This window comes from Leopardus geoffroyi, chromosome C2 (genome assembly GCF_018350155.1).
Source record: "Leopardus geoffroyi isolate Oge1 chromosome C2, O.geoffroyi_Oge1_pat1.0, whole genome shotgun sequence".
In the NCBI taxonomy this organism is placed as follows: Eukaryota; Metazoa; Chordata; class Mammalia; order Carnivora; family Felidae; genus Leopardus; species Leopardus geoffroyi.
In genome coordinates this window covers 98,541,685-98,567,983 of record NC_059333.1, presented here as the reverse complement: position 1 = coordinate 98,567,983, position 26,299 = coordinate 98,541,685, and the positions used below count along the sequence as shown (strand labels likewise).

Genomic DNA, 26,299 nt, shown 5'->3' with positions numbered 1-26,299 from the left:
ACGCTTAACCGACTGCGCCACCCAGGCGCCCCTGACCTAATCACCTTTTATTCCATGATGGTATTTTAGTTAATTCACAGCATCCATCACCTCACTATTTAATTAACTAATTACTTGTTAATTATTCATCAGTAGATGTAGACTTCACTAGAAGAGGAACTCTGTCCATTTCATGCATCCCTAGAAAACTGCCTGGCACGTCATTGGTAGACAATAAATACTTATCAAACAAATAAATCAAAGGACATGAACATGTCCAGTGACAGAGACACATAAGATAGAAAAGAGGGGACATGCATATCTTGAAATGCAAGAGAATGGTCTATTAAAAGGTCAGGCAAATAAGCGTGTTCTTTCCTAAGGACTACCTAAAATAAGGTAAGATTCACATATGGCGCCCAGAGTAGAGGACCTAGGGCGCCGTACCAAGGCAAGAGTGAAGAACAAAAAGCATGTTGGGATGGAGTGGAGACTTTCACCCACTTTAGCACTGGTACCAGATCAAGTGACTCCATGGCTATTAGACTGGGCCTCTGGACTCATGTATCCTGTCTTTCCACAAAGTAGGCCTGATCTTGGGACAAGAACAGGACCTGACAGATAATAGACAAATAAGGAATCTGGACTCTATAAACTCACTGATTTCTCAGGTTTGTAATATTTTTTTTTCCTTTTCTATGATAATTCCAACTATGTCTTTGTCAAATTAAGAGGATGAGAACCCTTTTACAGCTTTGCTACAAAACATCCAAATAAATATTAATGTGCCATTACCCCACTTTTTTTTTTGTATTGAACATTTATTGAGCATCTACTCTGTGTCAGATGTTGAACGAGGAGATTTACATCCATTCTTTCTTTTTTTTTCCTCCACCGGGATTTATGATCTCATTTAACAAATTAGAAAGCTGAGGCTCAGAAAGGTTAAATATTTTACTAAAGGTAACACAAAAGTAATAACAGTGCGAAGTCAAACATTCATCTCAAGGTTTCCGAAGTAACTGTCTGAAAACATTTCATCCAAAGCTTGTGAATTACAGGAGTATAGGATAGTAGCTCTTGTGTAAATATCCCAAGGCACTGGTGTTGGACTGATTCACAGTAGCTTTTAGTGAATGTTTATTGTACAAATGATATGTAGGGACAGCAGGGAATGTAGTGTTCTCTTAATGTCCAGATGTAGGGCCAGTGACTATTTTATTTCAGGCAGTAAGACAGAACCCAAGCAGTTAAAGCAACTCAAATAGGCAACTCAGGAGAGAAAGAGCAGAAAGTGTTGGATATTTGTTTTTCTCTATTTAAGGTTATCCTCTTGCACAAATTCTTTTATATAGCATTTTGGGGGTATTTTCGTGATAAATCTGCCTATGAAAGGAAATTTTATAGAAGTCACAAATTGCTGGGGATTTGCAGGGTGAGTGGCTGTTTTAAATGTCTGAGGTACAGCAAGTGAGCTTCTGAAGGCCAGAAAGAAGTTTAACAGGAAGAGGTGCTTGACAAATGGCTTGGTTTATTTTAGGTTGGCAAGGTGGCTGTGTTCCAGGGCACACTTAGATAGCATCGTGGTGCAGTATTTAACGTTCGCTGCCTCATTGCTGATGCTGATGAAATTGTCAGAGAAGTCAGATCTATCTGTCAGTGTGAGAACAAGTAGCTAAATCATGTGTGAAGGTAATAATGAACATCTGTCACCAGAGTACCCCACCCACCTCCTCCACCAGGAAAGCTCACTCATTCTGTTCATTTACCCACATAATTGATGAGTGAATAGATTAATGAATACTTCTCCGAAGCCCAGAAATTTACATAGGAATACACAATATTTCCATGTGATGATACAAAACTCCATCAGACAGACAAGCTTGTAAGGTTAGGCCCCTTTTTATAAAACAGAAGACTGAATTTAAAAGCAGGTAAGAAAATGGGGACACATCAGCCCTCTTTGTCCACTTTTTTTTTCTTTTTAGCTGGTAATTTTTGAACTAGCAGGTACTGCCAGGACAAGAAAAAAATAAAAGAGTGTCTTGGGCTTTGTTGTGTGAGTGAGCCTCTTAGCCATGTGCAGTTTCCCAGGTGTGAGTTAGCACAAAAGCTCCATCTCCGGGGATGTGTGGTTAGTCTTAAGCTGAAACTGCAAGCTTCAGATTCATCACAATTTCTAGGTTACGTTCATCACCCAGCAGCTTGTGGATGCCTATTTCATGGGCTCCAATATTACCAAATTAACATTTGCAAATTGGTTTATAAGAGTTTTATTAGCTCTGCTTAGATGAGAGACTCAACGTTGTAATTTCCATTATTCTGATAAGGAAATCCAAACAGGGCTGAAATAAAAGCCCCTGTAATACTTTACCTACACAGTTTTATTACAAGCATGGTTAGAAGGCTTAGCTAACATTCCAAAATGCTTTCTGACTTTCATTAAGGAAAATGACTTAAATGCAAAATAAAGTGCTTGTTTACACACGGCTCAACATGACTATGACATTTAGTTATCATGCATGTGTTTTCTGAGGCCGAAGGCTCTTTCAGATCAGTCAGTTAACAGAATTACTAGGAAAACATATTAACATAATAACATAAGACATACTTATCATACTACCTGTTATTCCAGAAAGGTCACAGCCACCACTAAATATCTCAGTTATATTCAAAGAATACAAAGCTTCTTTGAAGTCTAATTTTTGTTCGACTTTAAATCTGTTAAAAAAAAAATGAAGAGGAAAAGTCTTGAAAAACCGTGCACCTTTATGCTACCAAAATGTTTTCTATAAAATGGATGACTTGGAAGAGAATATAATGTGAAATCTTTTGTTTTCTTTATCCCAATTGCATTTTCTCGTATATAATACCATTTTCCCCGAGCTCCCCGAGTTCTGAGGTTGCTAATAACTTGCTTCCCAGATAAATGGTTGGTGAGAAGGGGGAAGAAAATACTATATTTTTTGAAGTTGTAATTATCTAATGAAACAGGGTGAGAGTTCTAAGTTTTCAATTACTTGGCTCCTTCCCTAGAAATGTAAAGTTTCCCTCCAGCAACTACATATACTGTTTTTCACACCATCAAAGATGGCTCCTGGCACACATCCAAAATACTGTGGAAAGGGAGCAGGAACCAACAGCCCTTGGAGAAGACTGTTGGCTACTGAAGTACAGAGAGGCATTAATAATCTATTGTTCTTCCCATCTATTGTCACAGCTGATGTGACTTCCTTCACTTTATGGACACACCTAATGTCTTCCCAACAGGTCCTGTGAAAGGGGTAAAACAGAGAAAGGAAATTAAAGATAAAAATTATAGGAGGAAAAAAATTGCTGGCCACTTCTTCCAATGCAGGGCCCTAAGTTAGGACCCTAGCTTCCACTCAAGTCTTCCAACCTCACCTTGCCTGATGTGAAGACCTTAACCAGAGACTCTCAAAGAGTCTCTCAGGCTGATCTGTGATTCCAATCTAACAGAACACTGAGCCTCACTTTACCATTTCACTAAAAAGGAAGCAAAAAGAAAAGCTAGTACTTACCGACTTTATAGATGCCAGAAGCATCGATGTGCCATTTAAAACCAGGTTGGAAACTTCATGAAAGAAAAAAACAGGAAGTTCTGTATATGTCTTACATCAGTGAGATTCCAGAGCAAGTCCTGCCTGAGGAGCTCAGTCTGTGAACTGATGGGCATTTGCCCCTGTGCTGTCCAGTTTGGATACAGACAAGGCTGGTCATGGATGGAATCCTTGCTTAACTAATAGGTAGGCCCGTACCAGGAGCTAGAAATTAGCTTGAGCAGTCAGTCCAATTACATCATTGTTTCAGTTGCCAAATATTCAGCAGTCTTTTTAATTATAATTCTTGAAAACAACGAACATGATATGTCAGAAATTTACCGGGCCTGAATTACATCTTGGTAAAATATTATATACTTTTTGGAAAAATATTAACTTATTCAGAGCCCTGAGTATGGGGTACAACATGGGCATTAAATTCTACCGATAGTGACTTAAAATCAGCTTCTTTCTTTTCAGTTCCAGCTAAGAAAGATAATAGGCAACATGATGGGTTTGAAGTCTTCATTTTTTTTCCTGTTTTTATTACCACGTTCTTTTTGACAACTAAATGGAGGATAGGCATCTAAAAGGTGGAAACTAAATGTTCTGCTTCACCTAAAAAAAGGCTATTTTTAGTATAATAGTTTTAGGATAATGACAAGAATACTGCAAGACTTATTACAACTTTTAATAATGCCTAATTATCAGTGGAGAGTCATTTAAGCTACAGTCCTACCTGTAATACAGCCCAATGAAACCTACAGCAATAGAAACTCATTCAACCGTTTAATAAAAGTATAATCTACAGCCAATTTCTAATTAGCCATAATTACCGGAGCCACGAATAGCCAGGTGGGAAGCAGCACTTCCATGTGTTAGACACTTAATATAGATTATAGTTTTTAATCTTCACAAAAACCTGAGAAAGTTAGTATTCCCGTTAATTAAGAAAGTGCAGGATAGAGGAGGAGGATTTCCAGGCTCGGGTTCAAGATAGGACAGAGAGCCGGGATTCAAATTCAGGTCCATTCCAAATCAAAGTTAATGTGCTAACCCACGTTGCCTTCTCATCAAAATATAATTTGAAGTCATAATCTCAATCAATATAGATACAGCATTCATTATGTACCTCTTCCAAATTTTGTGAGTCTTAATATTTATTTTAGATGTGGTTCATTTCCCTTTCTCCTTGACCCTCATCTAAAATTGTCAAAAGATGCATCTAAAGAAAAAAAAAGAAGCAGCAGCAAAAAGACTGGATAGACAATTAACAATTAAGTAATCACGAAATGAATATTTCAGCAGATGTAAACATTATCTATTTGCTTAAAAGCCAACAGTTACTGCCAGGCAGGAGCACTGGGCTTGAAGCGGTTTAACATAGGTAACAGGTGCAGAAAATGAAGGAAAAAAAATTAGCATTTCCATTTTAAGATGGATCCACTTCTGGTCTGCAGGCCCTAGTGTGAATTGGCGTTGTCCCTTCCTCACCCTTTACACCCAGCACTCTGGGTTATTGACACAAAGCCTTGGATGGGTCTCCCTTGGGGTCCCTATCCTCAACATCTGAAATCCCACTCTTGGACAGTAGTGGGCCTAGATTATTATATAAGTAAATGGCAGTTTCTGGTCACTTGCTAACCAATCACCTGCAGTGTATTTTTGTGTGTGTGTGTGTGTATCTATGTGTCTGTGTCTGTGTGTGTCTATGTATGAAATACTCTGTTAATCTCAAGGACTGACCTAAAAATGCCTTCTGTCACATACAAGATATATGTGGACACTGTTTAATGTAAAGTCAAGATTCCAATTGGTATCAGTGTCCAAAAGGTTAAAGTAAGTGAACATGTTGTAATCATTACTGCAGTTAGTCATGACATTTCTATTCTCATATTCAGCTTCATTTACCCTGAGATCACTTTCTTTCACCCATACAGTTCACATTCACCTGTTTGGAGACCCAAAGCTGGCCAAAGCTGGGACCGATTTCTAGCCCAGTAAGAACATACTTCATGTCCTGTGGAAGGTGTTATCTCCTGGGCACTGCCTCTCTACAGCTCATGCTGCTCATGATGTCCGTGATACATCACGGACACTTGCTCTGTTCTGTGCTCTCCCTCATGCTTGCCTACATTACACCTGTTTTCTGACTTTCACAATGTTGGCTCTGCCATGTATTAGCTGTGTAACCACGGGCAAGGCATTCACCTGTCTGTACCTCATCTGTAATGTGCATATGAAAATTGATATTTATCAAATTTATTTGGGGGATTAAATGAGATGTGGTAAAGAGAGGCAGCATCTAGGACAGTGTTGGCACTCCAAGGGATGTTTGATATGTATTAAAATGAGTGAGAATAATAATAAAAATAATAATAGATAATATTGAGTACTAAAAACATTGTAAACAGGATTTCATGTAACCTGCAAAGTAACTCTGTGAGGCGTGCATTATCATTGTCCCATTTAACATTTTTTTTTAAATTTTTTTTTCAACGTTTATTCATTTTTGGGACAGAGAGAGACAGAGCATGAATGGGGGAGGGGCAGAGAGAGAGGGAGACACAGAATCGAAAACAGGCTCCAGGCTCTGAGCCATCAGCCCAGAGCCTGACGCGGGGCTCGAACTCACGGACCGCGAGATCGTGACCTGGCTGAAGTCGGACGCCCAACCGACTGCGCCACCCAGGCGCCCCTGTCCCATTTAACATTTAAAGAAACATCTTAGGAAAGTTCATTAAAGTTACACAGTGAAAAGGTGGCAAAGCTCTTGGTCTTCAGTATTATATTCTATTTGCCATGATCTCATCTCAACAGTTGCTAAAGATACTGTGAGATGCCACATCAGTCAATATTTTTGAAGAATGATACTTCTCACAAAGAGGTTATTTAGTTATTACTACACTCTTGAATAGAACTGTAGTATTTAACAAGTTTAAAGACCCAGAACACAGAAAATTCATTGACAACTATGAAGCCTCCCCCAAAGAAAACAGATGTATGATGATCCATGCATACATTTGCTAATAGTGTCAAGGGCTTCAAGAACTCTGAGAATCTACCACAGAACTTTCTAGAAGTCCAAGGTGCCCAGCTAAGGACTGCCACAAAACAATAAGAAATCAGGGGCACCTGGGTGGCTCAGTCGGTTAAGCGTCCGACTTCAGCCAGGTCACGACCTCGTGGTCCATGAGTTCAAGCCCCGCGTTGGGCTCTGGGCTGATGGCTCAGAGCCTGGAGCCTGCTTCCGATTCTGTGTCTCCCTCTCTCTCTGCCCCTCCCCCGTTCACGCTCTGTCTCTCTCTGTCTCAAAAATAAATAAACGTTAAAAAAGAAAAAATTTAAAAAAATATAAGAAATCAGTCTTCTCATTTTCCTAGTAAGTCAAACTTAGAACCTCAAATCAATCTATTTCTTCTTAACCCAGATCTCATTAGTCAATACTCCACTAAATGTCTTTCTACTTCACCGGTTTTTTGCTGTTCCCAATGAGTCTGTGCCCTTTAAACACTTACTACTTAGTGCCACATATAATTGCAGTGGTTTTTTAACTGATCTTTTGGGCTTCAGTCTTTCCCTCTCTAACACATCTTGAATGTCACTACTCTTCAGATTAAAGCAATAAAAGCTCATTGAACAACTACTGTTTTTCAGATGCACGCTTTGTGCTGAGGTCACAGAAAGGAAATATGCATAGCTCTGACCTCAAGAAGTGTATTGTCCAGTGAGGGAGGTGAAATAATAATGTTAATATAACTGCTATGCAGCAATAAACATGAGATACTCGGAGAAGTTTTCCCAGCAGGGAAATGGGAAGATGTGTTATCTTGAATGGAAAGATCAGAAAAGCTTTCTAAGACCCAAACTTGGTTTTAAGGACCAATAGAAGTTATCCAGAAACATGGGGATGGCAGTGGGAAATAGGGAAAGGGTTCAGACAAGTTATCCAGCATGAACAAAGGCATTGTGACTGCCACATACTTCTCTCTAAAACACTGCCTTCATCATTCCACTATCCTACTTGGAAATTTTCAATAATTCCCCTTTCCATATGGGACTTAACCTTCTTGATTCTTCTTTTTTTTTTAAGTTTATTTATTTTGAGGTGGGGGGACAGAGAGAGAGTGTGCGTGCAAGTGAGGGTGGGTCAGAGAGAGAGGGAGAGAATCTGTGCTGACAGCACAGAGCCTGATGCAGGGCTCGAACCCATGAACTGTGACATCATGACCTGAGCCAAAGTCAAGAGTCGGACATTTAGCTGACTGAGCCACCCGGGTGCCCCTCAGTTCTTTTAAAGCCCAGTTCAAGTTCTTCCCTTTCCATAAAGCCCTTTTTTATAACTCCAGTTTCTGCTGCTCCCTTCCTCCCTCTCTCTCTCTCTCTCTTTTTCATGAATCCCTTAGTGCTTACTGATTGGACCTTTCTTTTAATATTTACTGTGTACTGCTGTATATTGCTAGTAAATTTCTTGTACAAATCTTGCCCACTCCATCTAAGTGGTAACCATCTTATCAGTGGGGAACATGTCCATCACTTTGCATCTTTTCCAGTTCCTTGCCCATAGTGGGGTCCCAATCAATCTGCTTTTGAACAGGAGATAAAATTTCTAGGAAGTAGCGAACCAATAAAACCATAAGGCTGTAAGACAGTAGTCATAAGAGCTAATTCTGTCTCCCAACACTTAGTTGGATGTTGATCAATTTATTTTTTGAGTGACTCAGTTTCCTTCTCTGTAAAATGCAAGATGTAACCAAGTCAGACTGTAGAGCCACAACATTAAGTATTAAAATACTTTAAATTAGGGGCACCTGAGTGGCTTAGTTGGTTGAGCATCTGACACTTGGTTTCAGCTCAGGTCATGATCTCACAATTTCCTGAGTTTGAGCCCCACATAGGGCTCTGCACTGGCTTCGTGGAATTTGCTAAGAATTCTCACTCTCTCTCTCTCTCTTTCTCTTTCTCTTCCCCTCCCCTGCTTGCACTGTCTCTGTCTCTCTCAAAATAAATAAATAAACTTAAAAAACTACTTTAAATGCCCTACAAAGTTAAAATGCTATATAAATGAAAGTTACTTCTTCATTTACCTTATTTGCATGTATAAATAATCACTTTTGCCCATACACATAATCATAAGAACATATTCTCAGAATGTTTCTTATATAGAGAAGATCTGATACATACATAGAAAGTGTGTGTCAGACTCTTCGATCTGAGGAATTTTGACTGCTATCATGTTTTCAGGATCCCGTATACATTTAGACAAAGTAACATGATTATTTTAGCTGCTATCCAACATGGGGTAATTCTAAAACTAGATATCTGGTATGTTACAAATAATAAACACTAGAAAGCACTCTAGCATTTTTAGTCTATATCTTATTGACCTTGATTCTAAACTAGTCATACATTAAAGGAAATGTTTCTTAAATAGTAACTATAATCTAAATAGTCACTCACATGTTCCTAGTGTTACTAATATACAAGCATTCTTACGATTAATTTTTCTCTTGTTGGCATTTACTAAATTTTGCCACCAAAGAGGCTTTTATTTTGTGTTACATTAACAGAACTTAGCATAGTTGGTGTAATGGATTGAACTGTGCCTTCCCCCATTCATATGTTAAAGTCCTATCTCTCGGTACCTCACAGTGTGACCTTACTTAGAAATAGGGTCATTGCAGATACAATTAGTTAGGTCAAGGTCCTAATGGAATATTGGCCCTTAATCCAATATGATTAGTGTCCTTATTAGAAAGGAGAATGCCATGTGAAGAGAGATGGCATATGACAATAGAGGCAAAGATTGGAATGGTGCATCTATCAGCAGAGGAACACCAAAGATTCTGGATCACCACCAGAAACTGGGCAGAGAGGCAAGAAAGGATTCCACACAGGGGCGCCTGGGTGGCTCAGTCAGTTAAGAGTCCAACTTCAGCTCAGGTCATGATCTCACAGTTTGTGAGTTCAAGCCCAGCGTCAGGCTCTGTGCTGACAGCTCACAGTCTAGAGCCTGCTTTGGAATCTGTGTCTCCTCCTCTCTCTGCCCCACCCCAACTTGTTCTCTGTCTCTCAAAAATAAATAAATGTAAAAAAAAAAAATTTTTTTTTTAAAAAGAAAGGATTCCACACAGTCTCGGGGAGGGTGGCTTTGCAGACACCTTGATTTTGGACGTCTAGCCTCCAGAGCTGTGAGAGAATGAATTTCTGTTGTTTTAAGCCACCTAGTTTGTGGTCATTTGTTACAACAGCCCTAGGAAACTAATACAGCTGATTAAACTATTCAGTTTTACTAAAGTCTTTAGTTACCAATTTGAAAGCATAATGGATTCATCCAGATACAAAAGAACCATGGCGCTGAGTAACAAAATCTAAAATTGTCAGTCCACCCTAAAGTATTTACTCAGCCTATATGGTTTTCCCTCTCTGTACTGAACACAGATTTTAAGTGGGTATTTTTCTGTTGTGAGGAAATTATTCATTTGGGAGAAAGTGTATGTCAGAACTTCCAATCCATGATCTTAGTGCTCAGGAAACTTAATTCAATAAATGTGCCCTCATGGACTAAAATTGTTTGTGAACTTAACAAATAATCAAATCATTCCTTTAATCAATCAGAAGATTCATCCTTTTGTGAAAAGTCAATGCATTTAAGATTTTTTTAAAATGTTTTATTTATCTTTAAGACAGAGAGAGAGCATGAGTGGGGATGGGGCAGAGAGAGAGGGAGACACAGAATCAGAAGTAGGCTCCAGGCTCCGAGCTCCGAGCTGTCAGCACAGAGCCCGACGCGGGGCTCGAACTCACAAACTGTGAGATTGTGACCTGAGCTGAAGTCGGACGCTCAACCGACTGAGCACCCGGGCGCCCCAAAAGTGAACGTATTTTAAATGTAATGTTGTATTAATGTGATTGAATAATTAATAACAAAATTTTCAATACTGTGAATTTAAAACACTCATTTTATTTCTCTAGAGAGGTTTCCAAGAAAATGGTTGATGTTCTATCTTTCATTATGCTGCACATATGGGAAAGTTTCAACAGGATCCTCACAGGGAATGAATTAAAGTGTAATTGGAAAGTTGAATTCTGGTTTTTGAGGTATCTAAAATTAGATAAAGGGAAATAACATAGAATTGGTTTCTTTGAAATTATTTATATAATTTAATTCAACAATATTCATTTAGCACATACTATATACTATGAAATGCTCCAAGGACTATGGAAACCAAAATGACGGAGACATAATCTCCTGTTCCAGAGCTCACATTTTAATAGGATACACAAGAATGTGAGCAAGAGATGGAAATGTAATGTAATAAGTGTTATAATGTAAATTTGTATAAAATGTTCTAGAAATAAAGATAAGGGATGGTTGAGTCTAAGTGAGCATGTTGGGGAAATGTACACTGAAGAGTTAATTGTGAGGGGAAGATGAAGGATGAATGAGAATTCCCTGGGTAGATACCATGGAGAAGGGCCTGCCAGACAGAGGGGACAGGCGTAAGAGAGACTGAGAAGTCAGAGAAGACTTTCTACTTTGGTACTGGCTGGGCAGTGATCTTAACAAAGAAAGAAAAATAGTCATCACTTATTTAACACCTTCTATTTGCCAGACTTTGTGTTATGAATATAATTATGTAATGAGGTACTATAATTGAAACTTTAAAAAAAATTTTTTGTAAATATTTGGTGCCTGGAATTTATTTGAGAAAAGGGAGGGAGTACAACTGCCATTTAATGTTTCTGCTTTCCTATCACCAAAGATCTACATTCACGTTTAAGACAAAGTGTTTATTTGTTTGGGAAAAGCAACATGATGAAATTTCCATTATGCAAATAGAACCAGTGGGATGGAAACAGTGAAGTCTGAAATGATGAGGGTATAATTTATTCTACATGGTATGAAAAGGTATCCACTGAAGGTCAGAATCTGCTGTTGTCGATTCTGATCATGACTGGGAATCTGGCCTCAGAGATGGGAGAAAATCTGTGTTTCTTTCTGCTGGGAAAAGTTGGAGGACTCCAACTGCTGGGTTGGAGGGAGATGAAAAAGACTCTGGGTGAGGGTGGGTTCTGGTACCATGACAGCGGTAGGCTAAGGTCAGCAGTGGACAGAAGACTCCCTGGTTACAAGACATGGCTTGGACTCCAGAACACTCTTCCCTGACACCTGGTTTTTAAATTACTTTCCACCTTAGAAGCCTCTTTTGTTAACATAAAGCTGTCAGTAAAATTCGGCTAAACATTGAAGTTGTTCTTGTATTAGTTTGCCAAGGGCTACCTCAACAAATTACCACCAAGTAGGTGGCTTAAACAACAGAAACTTATTGTTTCATAATTGTAGAGGTCTAAAATTAAGGTGTGGGTAGCTTTGGTTCTTTCTGAGGACTATGAGGGAGAAGTCTGTTCTAGGCCTCTCTCCTCAGCCTGTAGATGGCCATCTTCTCCCTCTGTCTCTTCATGTAGCCTTCCTGCTTTGTGTATCTCTCTATCCAAATTTCTCCTTTTTATAAGGACTCCAGCCGTGCTGGATTAGGGTCCACCCTAATAACTTCACTTTAACTTGATTACCTCTGTGAAGACTGTCACCAAACAAGGTCACACATTTTGGGGGGAGTGGAAGTTAAGACTTCAACGTATGAATCCGGAAGGACATAACTCAAACCCCTAACCGTTTTTCTTGGAGGAATCAAAAGAGAAGTCTGTCACACTATGAGAGAAGTGGTATGAGAAGTGTGGCCAGTTTGGAGAAGCTGATAATAAGACCAAAGAGTCTGCTGTCCAGAATGCAGTAGCCTGGATGGAATTGTCGTCTGGGCAACATTCTTATGAAGATTCCTAAAATGTTGGAGAAGGGAATTCTGAAAAAAGCCTGTATTTGCTGTTGCCAACTGAGTTTGAAACTTACGCATTATTATCTAGGCATTTGTTAACTAGGCTGATGATGCTGGGGCCACTTTGGCTACAAGTGTCATTATTCCAATTTCATACTAATAAAACCACAACTCAGGACAGCTGATGACTCTCCTAAGACACCACTGCTAGTACAAGGCATGAACAATTTTCAAACTCAGTGTTTTTGGCCCCAAACAGTGATCTTTCCAAAGGAAAAAGAGAGAGAGAAAAATAAATTTGAAAATAAATAAGTTAATCCCCCAAACTGTTATTAGAAGATAAACTGTCACATCACTTTATCTCCAATGTTTCACACATAATAGGAGCAAAAACAAAACAAAACAAGCAAACAAACAAAAACAAAACACCCAAAACTCTTTGAAAGACTAAATCACATCCAGGTAGAGATATACAGGGATGCTAGGGAATTAGAAGAGAGATTGGGGGAGAAATTCAGATATTAGAGACATGAAGACAAAGGGACAAATAAAAGAGAGTAAGAAGAAGAAAATTCTGAAGAAACAATTCTAGTAAATATTAGCTGGGAATAGAAAGAAAAACAAATGTAGGTCAGGGAACAGCACAATTTTACAATGGAGAGAAAAATAAACAGAAGTGAGGAGTGCTCCAGGGGTTAAAGAAAGAAAGATTTTTCAAGAAAAAGGAAATAGTAAATAATATTAGGATCAAGAACCTAGAGTAAGGGTGAGAAAAGCATAGGGTACCTCTTTCTCCAGGATGACAAGGAAGGTAGAGGAAGAGAAGATTATCAAAGATGTAGACGAATTTTGAGGTGAAGGGTAGGGACGCAGATTTGCCTAATGATACGTTTTCTTTAAGGAACAGGAAGTTGAGACATATGTTGAGAGTAAGAGAAATCAACATAAAGCAGCGCCTGCGGAACAGAAGTTAAATTTTGGTGTGGTGTGTGTGAGTATTAAAAAAGGAAGTTCTTTGAAGAGAAGTAAGGAGTCCCCAGCTCCAGCCTCAATGATGCCAGAAGGGACTGCTTCCTGGGTTTTTGCTCAACAAAATTAATAGTTGGGGAGCAGGAATGGCTTTTGGGGTAGACTTGGGGTTGAGGAGGATTAGGGAGAAATCAGAGCAGAATAAAGACAAAATAACAAAAAGCATTAAAAAATATTATCTGCGAATATGATTACAATGACTGACTGGATCCCAGCTTAGTGGAAAATGCAGGAAAAGCCAAGACATTTAAGTGGCAAAAGGCCTGGAAGAGGGGTGCACAGACCATCCAGGCTTTGATGAGTTTGCAGAAAATTTTAGAAACGAAAGAACAGAATATCATCTATTAGACATCTGCCTCTTTTAAAAAGTTGAGATAGAATGTGAATTGAGTTATTTGGGCATAACTTACTCTGAAGTTTCTCCTGTTGGCTAGAAGCATGATATTTAGAAATCAGTGTTTATATTCTTGTTTCCGGAGATAAGCCTTTGCAATTTCCATTTTGAATTAACTACCTAAAACTCTCCATAGGACTCTATTTAAATTCAATGACTGTTGGAGCACCGGTGGTCAAAGCTGGTGTAACACATCTTTTAATTGTGGTACATTAAGTGGTTGGGGGATTTCATCTTCCTTAAATGTGACAGAAGACAGATATTTAAAATTCCAATTAAGAGATTAGAGGAAGGTACGTTTATATACCAAAAAGAATAAAAAGTCCTTTTTATCCTGATGTTCTAGCTTGAACACTTACACCTCTTCATCTATTGCAGAGAATACCGGGTGCTTAAATTCAGTCCCCCACGTGGCAAAACAGTGCTTATGGAACAGCGGTTCCGTAAAGTGGAGCTACACTTCCAAATGCATTTTTCTTTTCGACAATAGCCTTTTCAAATATTTGTTATCTTTTAGCCAGCTATTCAAATTCCTCCATGAGTGAAAACCTAAGAACTGGAATAATAAAATAACGTTACCAACCTAGGGAGGCTGATTTCCACTTCCTCTTCTTGCATCTCAGAGAACCATTTCAGGATTCGATGCGCAGTAATGCGCCTTTCCGTTTCTTCTATGTTCACATCTTCTGCAGGGAGTATGATGATTAAACTAAACTCGTCACCTTTATAAGGTAATTCCAAAACCTGGTAGTTCACGGAGGATTCAGAAAAATAGCCTGGAATGGAGAAATAAAATATTAAATATTCTTGGCAGTTCCCCAAATCATGCTTCAAAGCATGATTTCTCATCTCACCATATTTTGTTCTCAAAAGAGCCTTCATCATTGGAACTTTGACTGCTGCACCATCTTTCTTAGTAAAATTCATCAACTGTGTGTTCTCTTTTGTGAACTTCTGCTTCCAATCGCCCTTGAAATAAACAGCATTCACCAGGATGAGCCGAGTCAGAGGGCCAAATTCTTCCCCGGAAAACATGTCTTTAATTTTCCCTGTGAAGTGGGTGCAGGAGGAGGCAGAAAGAGATGTGTAAGAGCGACTCAGTGGAATGCCTTAAATAGAATTAAAGCACAAATTTCTTCTGCAGGTCATTATAAACGGGGTGCTTTATCATCTAGCCTTGGCAATTTTGAGAGTAAAGAGGAGCACTGTTACTTATTTCACTTAGACACGGGTACAAATGAGATCTCACTAGGAAACCGGAGATACGAGATTGTCTTAGGCAAACCTGGACAGACCTGCTATTGGACTCTCTTTGGCGAGCTTGTTTGTGTAAATCGTTTTTCAGCCAGAAAGAATGAAAACTGAATGTCCCTTCCTGCACATTTATTGATGATTTTCAAACTTTATTTCAAGTTTCTCCAGCAGGTCAATCAGAATTAATAAGTCCGTGGTACACTCAAACCTTCTATTCCTGTGGCTACAGCCACTGACCATTGGGAAGGGACAAGAATGGAGTTGTTAGTATGATTTTCTTCCTCTAAACAACCAGTCTGCTATTTCTATGTCCAGTGACTAGTTCAGTTAAGAGATAAAAGCATGAATGAGTGCCATGGAGCTGTCTAGGGATATTCATTTTGTGTCCCATCAATGGGACTTTCCTGTGAACGCTGCTCAAAACACCCATCTCACATTTTGAACCATGCCTCCCTGAATGACACTTCCTATCAAGAATATGGTAGCATCATATATCATCATAATTTTTGGTAGCAGAATGAATGAACAAACAAACAAACTACTGTTAATCAAGGCCTGATATATGCTTGTTATTTCTCATACATTATTATCAAACCTGCTAATAATCCTGAAATATTTTAATAGTATCCTCATCTTAGATAGAGCATAGCTTAGAACCGGTTAGGATTTGAACTCAGATCTGAAGGACTTTAAGCTTGTGTTCTTTCTACTATGTCACTCCATAATCCCTGAGGAATTTTTGCTAGCTTATATTGAGATTGAAGTTTAGATTACCATGTTTATGATAGGGTTATCCACATTTATTATTAAACAGTAACCCATCCAACTGAGATGTGTTAATTATTTACAGTGTATGTGGGAAAGAAGGCAGTTGAGGCTGATCTTTTTTTTTTTTACCTGGCCCAAGATATTACTTCGGCTGCCGTAGATTAAAAACCTATGCTTAAACAAAACTTATTATTAAAAGTTTTCCATTAAAAATTCTCTAAATAGGCGTCGCTGAAAAAAATCTGTATGCTTTTCAAAGCAGCTGACAATTTCTCTCAGTTTTACAATTTAGTATTAATTTGAATAACAGGGGAGCAAAATGGGAGGTTTGATTCCTCTGAGCCCCAGTTTAACAGGAAAATATTCAACCATTCTTTACTTTAGGATATTAAAAACCATGCATACAATGGCAAATAATGATTTTATGAGAATGGGAAACTTTACCATCTGTTTTGCTTTCTACCCAGGTACTTATTGTCTCTGCAGAAGCCTTTGCATCTTGAAAATCCACCAGTTTTATGGCACTCTGAAAAAACTCCTTGTTGCTATGGAGATACTGTTCTTTCACTGTGAATCCTTCTTGAAGGTAGAGGGCATTGGCAAGATTAAATGTAAATTCTTGCCTTTTCTCTGAGATGGCAGAGAAAAATGACTCCAGCACAGAAAATTCTTCTCCTAAAAAATAATTATAATGTATACTGACATATTGAACAACATAAAAACAACAGCTTTTCAGCTTTACTTCTAAGTGTTGATTCATATCACCATTTTTTGCACCCTTAGGTAAAACTAACGATCCTTTCTAAGTTAGTATAAATATTTTAAGCATTTATCTTCATACAATATGCATTTTATAAAGAACTCAGTTCTTATACAGGAAAAAAAAAGAATGTCCATGTAAATTTGAAATGTGTCAAAAACAAGAATGTGCATTTAAACAGGCTGAAGGAAATTCCCTTTTTATAGTCAAATTTAGCTCATTCTTACTTGTTGGATATTTATCTTTAGAACCTCATTCTTTGCATAACATGCAATATTTATGGAAGGAGAATACTAATGAATACTGATGGTGGTATGACAGTGATGAACAATCCTTTTCATTACTGCTTTTATTTCAGCTTAAGAAAGTTCTCATAAGAGATGAGCAATGGCACCTGTCCAAGTTTTGAAATTTATGAGGTAATCCCTGTAATCATCTCTAGAGATGTGCAAGAACAGAATTGCCTATTTCTTCAGGTTCATGAATGGATATCCTGTGACTGTCTACATGAACAGTACCAGTCTTAACCATTCCAACTATCACCACTAGTCAACTGAGTCCAGTAGAGTCAGTTAAGAATCACTGTTGGCCTAGTATTTATTTACCGTTGGATTATTCTGACCACCATGGATTGTCGGGAAGATACATGTGCCTATGAGAGAATTCAGGTTTGATCTTTGTTCAGAGGCTTCCTATCCATTACCAAAAATATAATGTTTTTCATTCCTATCTGGCTTACTCCTGGAACTCAATCATTAAGTCTAGGAACGCTATTTCAAATCAAAGTTTCTTTCAGGGCCATTGTTATATTTTGAGTTACATACTAAAAATACCACTTTCATAACTTAAAAGTTGGGTATGCCTAATTAATCTTTTTTGAAGAAAATATAAATCATTCATCACTAGAATATACCCACTGAATAAAGAGAGAAAATTTTTATTGAGAACTTGTCTTGAGTTGTCCACTGGAAATGTGACGGCGGCCGGGGGGAGATGCGCGCGTCTGCGCACTTTAGCAGAGAGCTAGCAGTCAATGGGCATCTTTGTATAAATAAGAACAGCTTCCCTCACAGGTGGGGGAGGAGGAGGGTTTCAGCCCAGTGGCCTCATATCTCGTCTAGCTGAGTGGAGCCTGCATTTCCATTCCCACTTGTCTCCTTGTCCTCCCCTGCTCTTGTGCAGGTACAACCCACATTAACCATATCGCAGGCTCTGGGAGGTATATTTCATTATCTTTCAAACTCCATGATGCTGCACTCTGGGGATATAGATACAGATATAAACAATCTTAGCCCTAAAAACTTACTTCCCTTTGGTTGGATTAGAAGAATTTCACTAAGTCTTTACAATCCTAGAATTCTTACATAAGGAAGGAATGAAAGTTAATCTATTTAACTGGTTTCTGCGATGGTTTTAGATGCAATCATTTGCTATTTGAAGCTGAGGAAATATCTCAATAAAGGCAGGCTACAGAAACTTTCTGAGTTAAGGCATGTGAGTTTTTTCAAAAGAATTAATTAAGGTCAGAAATGAAGTGGCAGAATTTGAAACCAATCTTCAGAAGTTTGTAATTTATGAACATCTTTAAAGGAATGGGGGGGGAGGGGAGGGGGAGAAAAAATAGTTCCAACTCATTTGTCAGAGCAAATAGATTTATGTCATGTATTTAAGGTCCAAGACTGTGTGACAAACAGTCAGTTTCCCTTTGATAAATCACTGGACTCAGAAGTCAATGAAAAATGTCATCAAGTAGCACAAGTTTGGAGGAGAATATAAAGTTATCTGTCTTATAAATTTGATTTAATTTCAGATTAATAACCTCTTCTAGCACAGATCAAAACGAATATGTATACATGGCTCCCAATAAGCAGTGAGAATAAATTTATTTCATTTCCTAAAACAGAGTCATAGAACACCTATAGGCCATGGGGTGAATATAACTTTTGGTTTGATTGTACTAGTCCTCCAGAAAATGTTCTAAAATTCAGTACATGTATACTTCTCCTGCTATTAAGAGCCCAAAGGCCAACTGTGTGTGAAATATGAGAGATCTAAAGATGAAAACAAAGGCAGTCATAGGATTATAGATTATTTTAGCCAAAAGGTCCATATGAATCATTTATTAAAACTCTTCTTTTTATAGTGAGGAATCTAAAATCCAGAGATGTACAGTCACTGGAGAGGTGCCAAATCACAAGATTATTTGGTTTTGGAACTGGGATCAGAATGCAAAGCTGACCCTCTTTCCATAACACTCTTAGAATAGCAAGCACCCCAGTTAGTCTTTGATTAGTAAGCAGCATGTTAGAGGCAAAGTAAAATGGAGCATTATCAGATGCTCGGTAGACTAGAGAAGGTAAATTCTGAGCAGAAGTTTTGACAATTAGGGGAAAGAAGGAAAACTGAGGACACTGAGAGCCCTGTGGGGATAGGATGCCAGGAATTGTATGACCATCTGTAGAATAAGCCAGGTGTGAACATAAAACAGCCTAGTATGACAGGTAGTAACTTTTGATAACCACTGGGAATGGAAGGTAGGGCCAGGACCAAGATGAGTCAAGGAAGCATTTATATTGAGCATGAAATTTAGTGAGATGCCAGCAGACTCAATAATCAAGATAATATTTTACTGTAACAGTAAAAATCCATATTAATCAAAGAAATCCATGAGGTATATTTGTAAAAATGCTCAATGAAGACAGGATCATTACTAGTGATTTTCCTGTTCCTCTTGGGTTCCAATGTGGCCCTACCAGGCACCACCTTCTGATCTTACACCTTGTTCCACCCTTAACACCACGTTGCTCTTCTTTCTTTAGACCATCTGGGCCTCTTTTCCATTTCCTTGCTCTCTTCCATTCTGTTCCCTTCCTTAACTCTGTCTCCTTTTTCTTTGTTCCTTAATTCTCTCCTTTTTTTTCTCCAGAGTTTATTTTTTCATATTTTCTCTCTCTCTGGCTCATCTTCCTTTTCCTTTTGCAATAACCTTCCAACTGTGTCTCTGTGTCTCTCTCCTTCACAAAGCATAATAGAAAGCAATTTTGAGGGGCGCCTGGGTGGCTCAGTCAGTTGAGCATCCGACTTCGGCTCAGGTCAGGATCTCACGATTCATGAGTTTGAGGCCCGCGTCGGGCTCTGTGCTGATATCTCAGAGCCTGGAGCCTGCTTCAGATTCTGTGTCTCCCTCTCTCTCTGCTCCTCCCCTGCTCACACTCTGTCTCTCTCTCAAAAATAAATAAAGATTTTAAAAAGTTAAAAAAAAAGAAAGCAATTTTGATAGATTTTGTTACATGTGTTACAATGTTAATGTTTAATTGCCCGTCTATATTCTCCCAAGGAAAATATAATATATTGCTCTTCTGATCTAGAACTCTTACTGAATCATTTTTGGAATTTATTCTGGACAAGCTACTTTAACCTTTCTTTGCTTCCATGTCCTCATCTAAACAGCAGGGTTATGTCTACCTCACAGAGTAACTGTAAATATTAAGTAGGAGAGCAGATATCAAGCACAGAAAAAAGTGTCTGCTACACTATATACATGTTTGATAGTGTCATCATCATTATTGCTATGATTAGCATTACATTCACAATCCAGAGTTGTTAACATTTCTGTTTCTCTACAAGATATACCCATTTAGAGTAATTTAGATTTCAGAGGCACTAATTTTGCTAATTTATCTTAGCGTCAACTTTACATATCTTTATAAATGTATTTTTACTTTTCAAAGCAGTATCAAGTGATGAAATGCTTCTGTGACTCTCTTATGGGATTTGCTGAAATTAATCTAGACAGTCAAGACTAAATCTGGAACACAGTGGCTTCATTTTACATTATTCACAAAGGAAAATTCTTGCAATTAACTTCACTATCACCAACTTCTTTTCTACATAAAATTGCCTTTATTTAAAATGAAGCAAATGAGACTTTGTAAAAACACAAAGGCAAATTCCTAAATATAAGTGCTCTGTTCTAAGGCAAACATACTGAAATTGGTTATAGTTATAGTGATTACATTTCCAAATCGAAAAATCTGGAAATTTGCTCTGATGTTTAGGACATATTATCTGACAGTGATGTAGAAGTTTAAAATTAAAATTATTATGGAAATCGAGAACACAGGATAGCCCGAGAAAGGGACAACTGCCCTTTCAAACAGGACACCAGCACCAAAGCTCTACTGTAGCTCAGATAGGCCTTTGGGAGACTCTAAGACAGCAACCCCTCAAACGCCAAAAGGCCTTGGATGGTTTATGTAATTTTTTTTTTCAGATTTTCTTTAAAAACTATCGGGGCGCCTGGGTGGCGCAGTCGGTTAAGCGTCCGACTTCAGCCAGGTCACGATCTCGCGGTCCGTGAGTTCGAGCCCCGCGTCGGGCTCTGGGCTGATGGCTCAGAGCCTGGAGCCTGTTTCCGATTCTGTGTCTCCCTCTCTCTCTGCCCCTCCCCCGTTCATGCTCTGTCTCTCTCTGTCCCAAAAATAAATAAACGTTGAAAAAAAAAATTTTTTTTTAAACTATTAACCAAACAAGCTTTTTAAATGTATAAATTAATACTTTTTCTTGGTCTCAGTTAAGTGAAAAAGTTAAATTTTATTTAGAAAACTATCTTTAGAAAGCTAATAAAGTAATGAGAGATGCACACAAAGATTTCTGGGTAAGGATGCTCGTTGAAGCATTTTTATAACAGAAATACTGGAAACAACCTAATGAAGAAGGGGTAAGTAAGTAATGATAGTTCCATAAGAGGCCATGAAATGCAACAATTAAGAACCATATTCTGAAACTGATGCGAAAAATGATCATAGCATCATGATAGTGGAAATATAAACAAACAAACAGAAGACCATACACATACACACATTCACGCACACAACACGATCTCAATTAATTAAATCTGGCTAAACCAGACCAGAAGAATATATACTGTCACACTCACAGCTTTATATCTGTATTAAAAATAATACATTCTTTTGGTAACATTTTCATTGGGAAACAATTAAAATGATTATTATATACAATTCTCCATTTTATTATAATTTTACACTTTTGATAACATTTTCCATTGATTTAAGTTGTGTCACCCTGAACTTCTAATTTTAAAAATAAATTTGGCCAGATCTTATCCAGCATAAATAATCATATGTAATGGGGCACCTGGGTGGCTCAGTTGGTTAAGCATCCAACTTCGGCTCAGGTCATGATCTCCTGGTCTGTGAGTTTGAGCCCCGCATTGGGCTCTGCACTGATAGCTCCGAGCCTGGAGCCTGCCTTGGATTCTGTGTCTCCCTCGTTCTCTGCCCCTCCCCCACTCATGCTCTGTCTCTGTCTCAAAAATAAATAAACATTAAAAACAATTTTTAATAATTATATGTAAGAATCTCACCAGTTGAGTTTTCCTGAAGTTTTAACGTTTGTCTTATCTGCTCCTGTGCATTTCCTTTTGCTCCCAGTTGTACCATCCCAAGAACCAACGTTGTTCCAAGGGGGGAAAATATAATGTTGTCCTTATGAGATAAACAAATAGCTTGATAAAGATCCACTGCAAATTCGATATTTCTTTGAGCCAAGGGTCTTGAGGCTTGACTTCCAGAACAAATCAACAGTAGACTCCACAACAAGATCTTATCCATTTTGACTTCTGTGCATTAATTTAAAATTCATTAGTTTTCAAAATAACCAGAGGTGACCATAGTGAGCTCAACTGACAACCTTCTTCCTAGTAGAATTCTTTGTCTTAAGTCAAACATTATTACAAGGAGACTCTCATGCCAGTTTGCAGAATAAGCCTCATCTATTAGGAGAAATAAGCATGTGCAAATGGCATTTTTATATTCCTTCAAGAACTAGTCCAAAACATAAGGCAGTCTTCTAAAATCAAAGAAGAAATTATAATTCTGGAACAACGCCAATAGCAATATGATCTCTAAATAGCTAAATGATACTTTTTCCTATCTTTCCCATGGTTTTAAGTGAGATACCTGTAACTCTTTATCAAGGGAATCCGCTCTCCACACTACTCGAAAATGGTTTATAGATGAAAAGAGAAATGGAATAAAATATGAAGACACTCCAGTGTGGTTTTGAACCTATAACAGTGCAAAGTTAATGTATTCTAAATCAGTTTGAGTAATCTGGCAAAGTTTTCATGGTATGAATTTTCATACTTTGTGGACTCCTACTTCTAGAGGGTGAAATACCCTAAAATTCACATTGTACTTTTTCAAAGGAAGGAAAAACTCAGAAAACCTGTAAGGAAATGCAATTAAATGTAACACTACAACAATAACAAACGAAAAAAGCACTTTCTAAGAAACCAAGAACAATTTGACAAGTTAACACATAAGAAAGCTGCAGCTGCAAACTTTAGCCAAGTCACAACACTAATGACACCTTATTCAAGTGCCCTCCACTAAAAGTACAGGAAATTCAACCATCTGATTACGTCTTGAGAATGAGTTTTGCAATATTAGACTTCATGGAATACTGACCCCAAAACCTCATAAATTTTTAGTAACGCTAATTTTACCTTGCAAAAACTATATTTCAGGAACTCTTAATAACTCCTAGTTTCATAGGTTACTGGGAAGTAACTGTTCATTGGGGGTAAAGATGAAAGCCTCCAGAACAATGTATTGTTACCCTTAAAAATGAAGAACTCTATTTCTAAAGTGCTTTTGCAGACCATTGGAAGGGTCACCATGACCCATAAGTGGGTTAAGAGTCACTATTACATATAAAGATTACTAATAGTCAAATACTCTCTAAAGCTAATCTGTGGAGTCATTATGTAGCTACTTCAAATTGCCTTCTAATATTTGTAGCTAAACTCTATTTGTTTAGATATACAATTTGCAAAGGAAAAAGACTTCAAAATGCAATTTAAAATAAATGTTAAAAAATAGCATGTTGGTAAATTGCAAATATAAATATATATTATCAAATGGTTTATTGAGGATTAAGTTAGTACATAAGGTTGTGAGTGGAAGTGCAACAAAAGTAAAAGCCAGTGAGTAAGAAAAGTTTTATACACAAAAATAAATTTCTGTTTACCATTTTCTTTCTTTTTAATGTTTATCTATTCATTTTGAGAGAGAGAGAGAGAGAGCACATGTAAGAGGGAGGAGGGGAGAGAGAGAGAGGAGAGAGAGAATCTTAAGCAGGATCTGAGCTGTCAGCGCTGAGCCCAAATGGGGCTTGAACTCATGAACCATGAGATTATAACCTGAACAGACGTCAAGAGTCAGATTGCTTAACCAACTGAGCCACCCAGGTGCCCCTATGTATCATTTTCGAATACATTCACTATCTCAGAAGATTTCTGATTAAAAATAGAAGTTTGTAGATATATAAGTAGTCACAATGTTATTAGTACTTTTAAGTCATCAAGTGGTAGTTCTTTAGGTACATCTTTATGTATTTGGTTTGTAATACAATAATAAACAATACTATGAAGGATACAAATTTTTCCTTATGGTAGAATCTGAGGGGTATCCTCTCATTATACTAATAATCTTAGTAATTAAAATTTATATTATTTGAGCATTGGGGTGCTTGGGTGGCTCAGTCAGTTAAGCATCCCACTTCAGTTCAGGTCATGATCTCCCGGTTCGTGAGTTCAAGCCCCGCGTTGACAGCTCGGAGCCCGCATCCAGGTTCAGATTCTGTGTCTCCCTCTCTCTCTGCCCCTCCCTCCCCCATGCTCTGTCTCCCCCTCTCTCCTTCAAAAATAAATAAACATCGGGGCGCCTGGGTGGCGCAATCTGTTAAGCGTCTGACTTCAGCCAGGTCACGATCTCGCGGTCCGTGAGTTCGAGCCCCGCGTCGGGCTCTGGGCTGATGGCTCAGAGCCTGGAGCCTGTTTCCGATTCTGTGTCTCCCTCTCTCTCTGCCCCTCCCCCGTTCATGCTCTGTCTCTCTCTGTCCCAAAAATAAATAAACGTTGAAAAAAAAAATTAAAAAAAAAAAAACAAAAAAAACAAAAATAAATAAACATCAAAAAAACACTTTATATTATTTGAGCATCTAATTCTCCCAGAAAATTTCTAGGCATTTAACAAATTATAATCTCACACACACACGAAATGTTTTCAAAAGTTCACTTAACCTCATTGTGTTTTGGATCCTATCTCATTAGATCTCATTAGAAAGCATGAAGTACTGGTGAACTAAACAACATAATGAAAGCCCTGTAAGAATTTGACCTTCAAATTTATAATGACATTATTAAGGAGAATAAAAGTAATGTGTTAATTTGATAAATTTAAATAATATCTGTTATCAAAGTGAATTGAAATGCCAGGCCCCTGCTCTATTAAATACTCATGATCAATATTATCGCATATGTACTGCATTCAAAAGCTATTTAATTTTAAGGTACTTACCCCAAATTGGCTTCTGATTATTCACTGTGATGTTATAAGTGAAATGCGCCTGCTGGGAAACACTAGTACATAAAACACCTGATCAGTCAAGGCCAAATTTACTTATCTTGAACACTGTATGATTAATTCCTCTAAACCCTAAACAGGTGTTCACTACATTTGCATAAAAGGACTAATATGATCGGTTAATGATCAATGACGCAATAGGCAAGAAGTGAGAGAGAAAACCATAACAGAATTTTTTAAAAGCATTAAGCTTGTATTATTTAATCCATCATTCCACTTCTTTTATATAAGTCGAAACAGAATTTGGAAGAATGTGCCAAGGCTTGTAAATTGGTTAGTAATTAGTTCTTTTTGTTTCTCACAGGACTTCTGCATCAGATTACCACTGTATACCATCATAAATATTTCAGAAAGCCTGTGAGAAAAAGGATAAAGCTAAATCAAGTCCAGAATGCAGAGACAAATTGCTGCTGCATTTACAAAGTTCTCAACAATTCATCAAATCATACAATAGTCACAGGAATTTCCTGTGGTTACAAGGCTCATTTTAATCCTTAGGAAAAAGGGTGGATATTGAAGAAATATACTCTCCATGATGAACCAAAAGACCAGATTAAGATTATTGATTTACCAAATCATATGAGGACAATACGATTAAACATAGGTAATTTGATAATAAACATCAGTGTTACTTTTACATGCCTTTAAACTTTTACGTAATTTTCTCTACCAGTAGTTCATTAATAAAAAAAAATGGATTCATAATTGAATGGATTGTGATCTCATTCTTCTAGTTCAAATCAATCACCTCAATGGCAATCAGATATTAAACACACTCATTCATCCGTGGCCTCCGAGAAGAGAAATGGAAAATTTGTTCCAGATGCAATTAAACAAATAGTCACCATTGATAACTAAATGTAATGTCACTTCTGATAACTTTATAAAAACAAGATAAAATGGATGTAAATACCTGAGAAGTAACTTCTTTCAATGTCCTGACAGGGCTAGAGTTTACGGAAAGCCATGGGAAGCCTGATAATTGCTATAGGCCATACTGTCCTAATTCACTAAAATTCTTAATTGTCCATCTAGGCATCTCTTAATGTTTTCTAAGTCTTGGGTTATATTCTAATATCACTTGCTCTAACATAAGCGAACTCCTCTCCAGCTTTAGCTTAACACTGTTAGAGATAATTTTCCAAAAACAGAGTTAGGCAGCACAAGAGCTCTATCCTTCTTGTTTTACTGTGTAATTCATAAACAGTAAGTCTGAATGTCCAAAGGCTCTCATTCAATCAATGTTTTTCTACCCCTGTAGTGACACT

The 26,299-nt window shown here is 37.8% G+C and overlaps 1 protein-coding gene across 1 annotated transcript in view; it reads right to left on the bottom strand.

Annotated features, from left to right (window-relative positions):
- The window catches only part of SERPINI2 (serpin family I member 2), a 34,705-nt gene extending 9,649 nt beyond the window's left edge, over window positions 1-25,056 (bottom strand). Inside the window, exons 1-6 of the mRNA XM_045503058.1 lie at window positions 24,966-25,056; window positions 21,968-22,222; window positions 16,266-16,496; window positions 14,654-14,848; window positions 14,383-14,575; window positions 2,603-2,700 (exon numbers count right to left, since the gene is read on the bottom strand). Of these exons, the coding sequence (XP_045359014.1) occupies window positions 2,603-2,700; window positions 14,383-14,575; window positions 14,654-14,848; window positions 16,266-16,496; window positions 21,968-22,214 (964 nt within the window). The 5' untranslated portion in view covers window positions 22,215-22,222; window positions 24,966-25,056. The remainder of the gene's footprint in view (window positions 1-2,602; window positions 2,701-14,382; window positions 14,576-14,653; window positions 14,849-16,265; window positions 16,497-21,967; window positions 22,223-24,965) is intronic.
- Window positions 25,057-26,299: the final 1,243 nt, after the last annotated feature.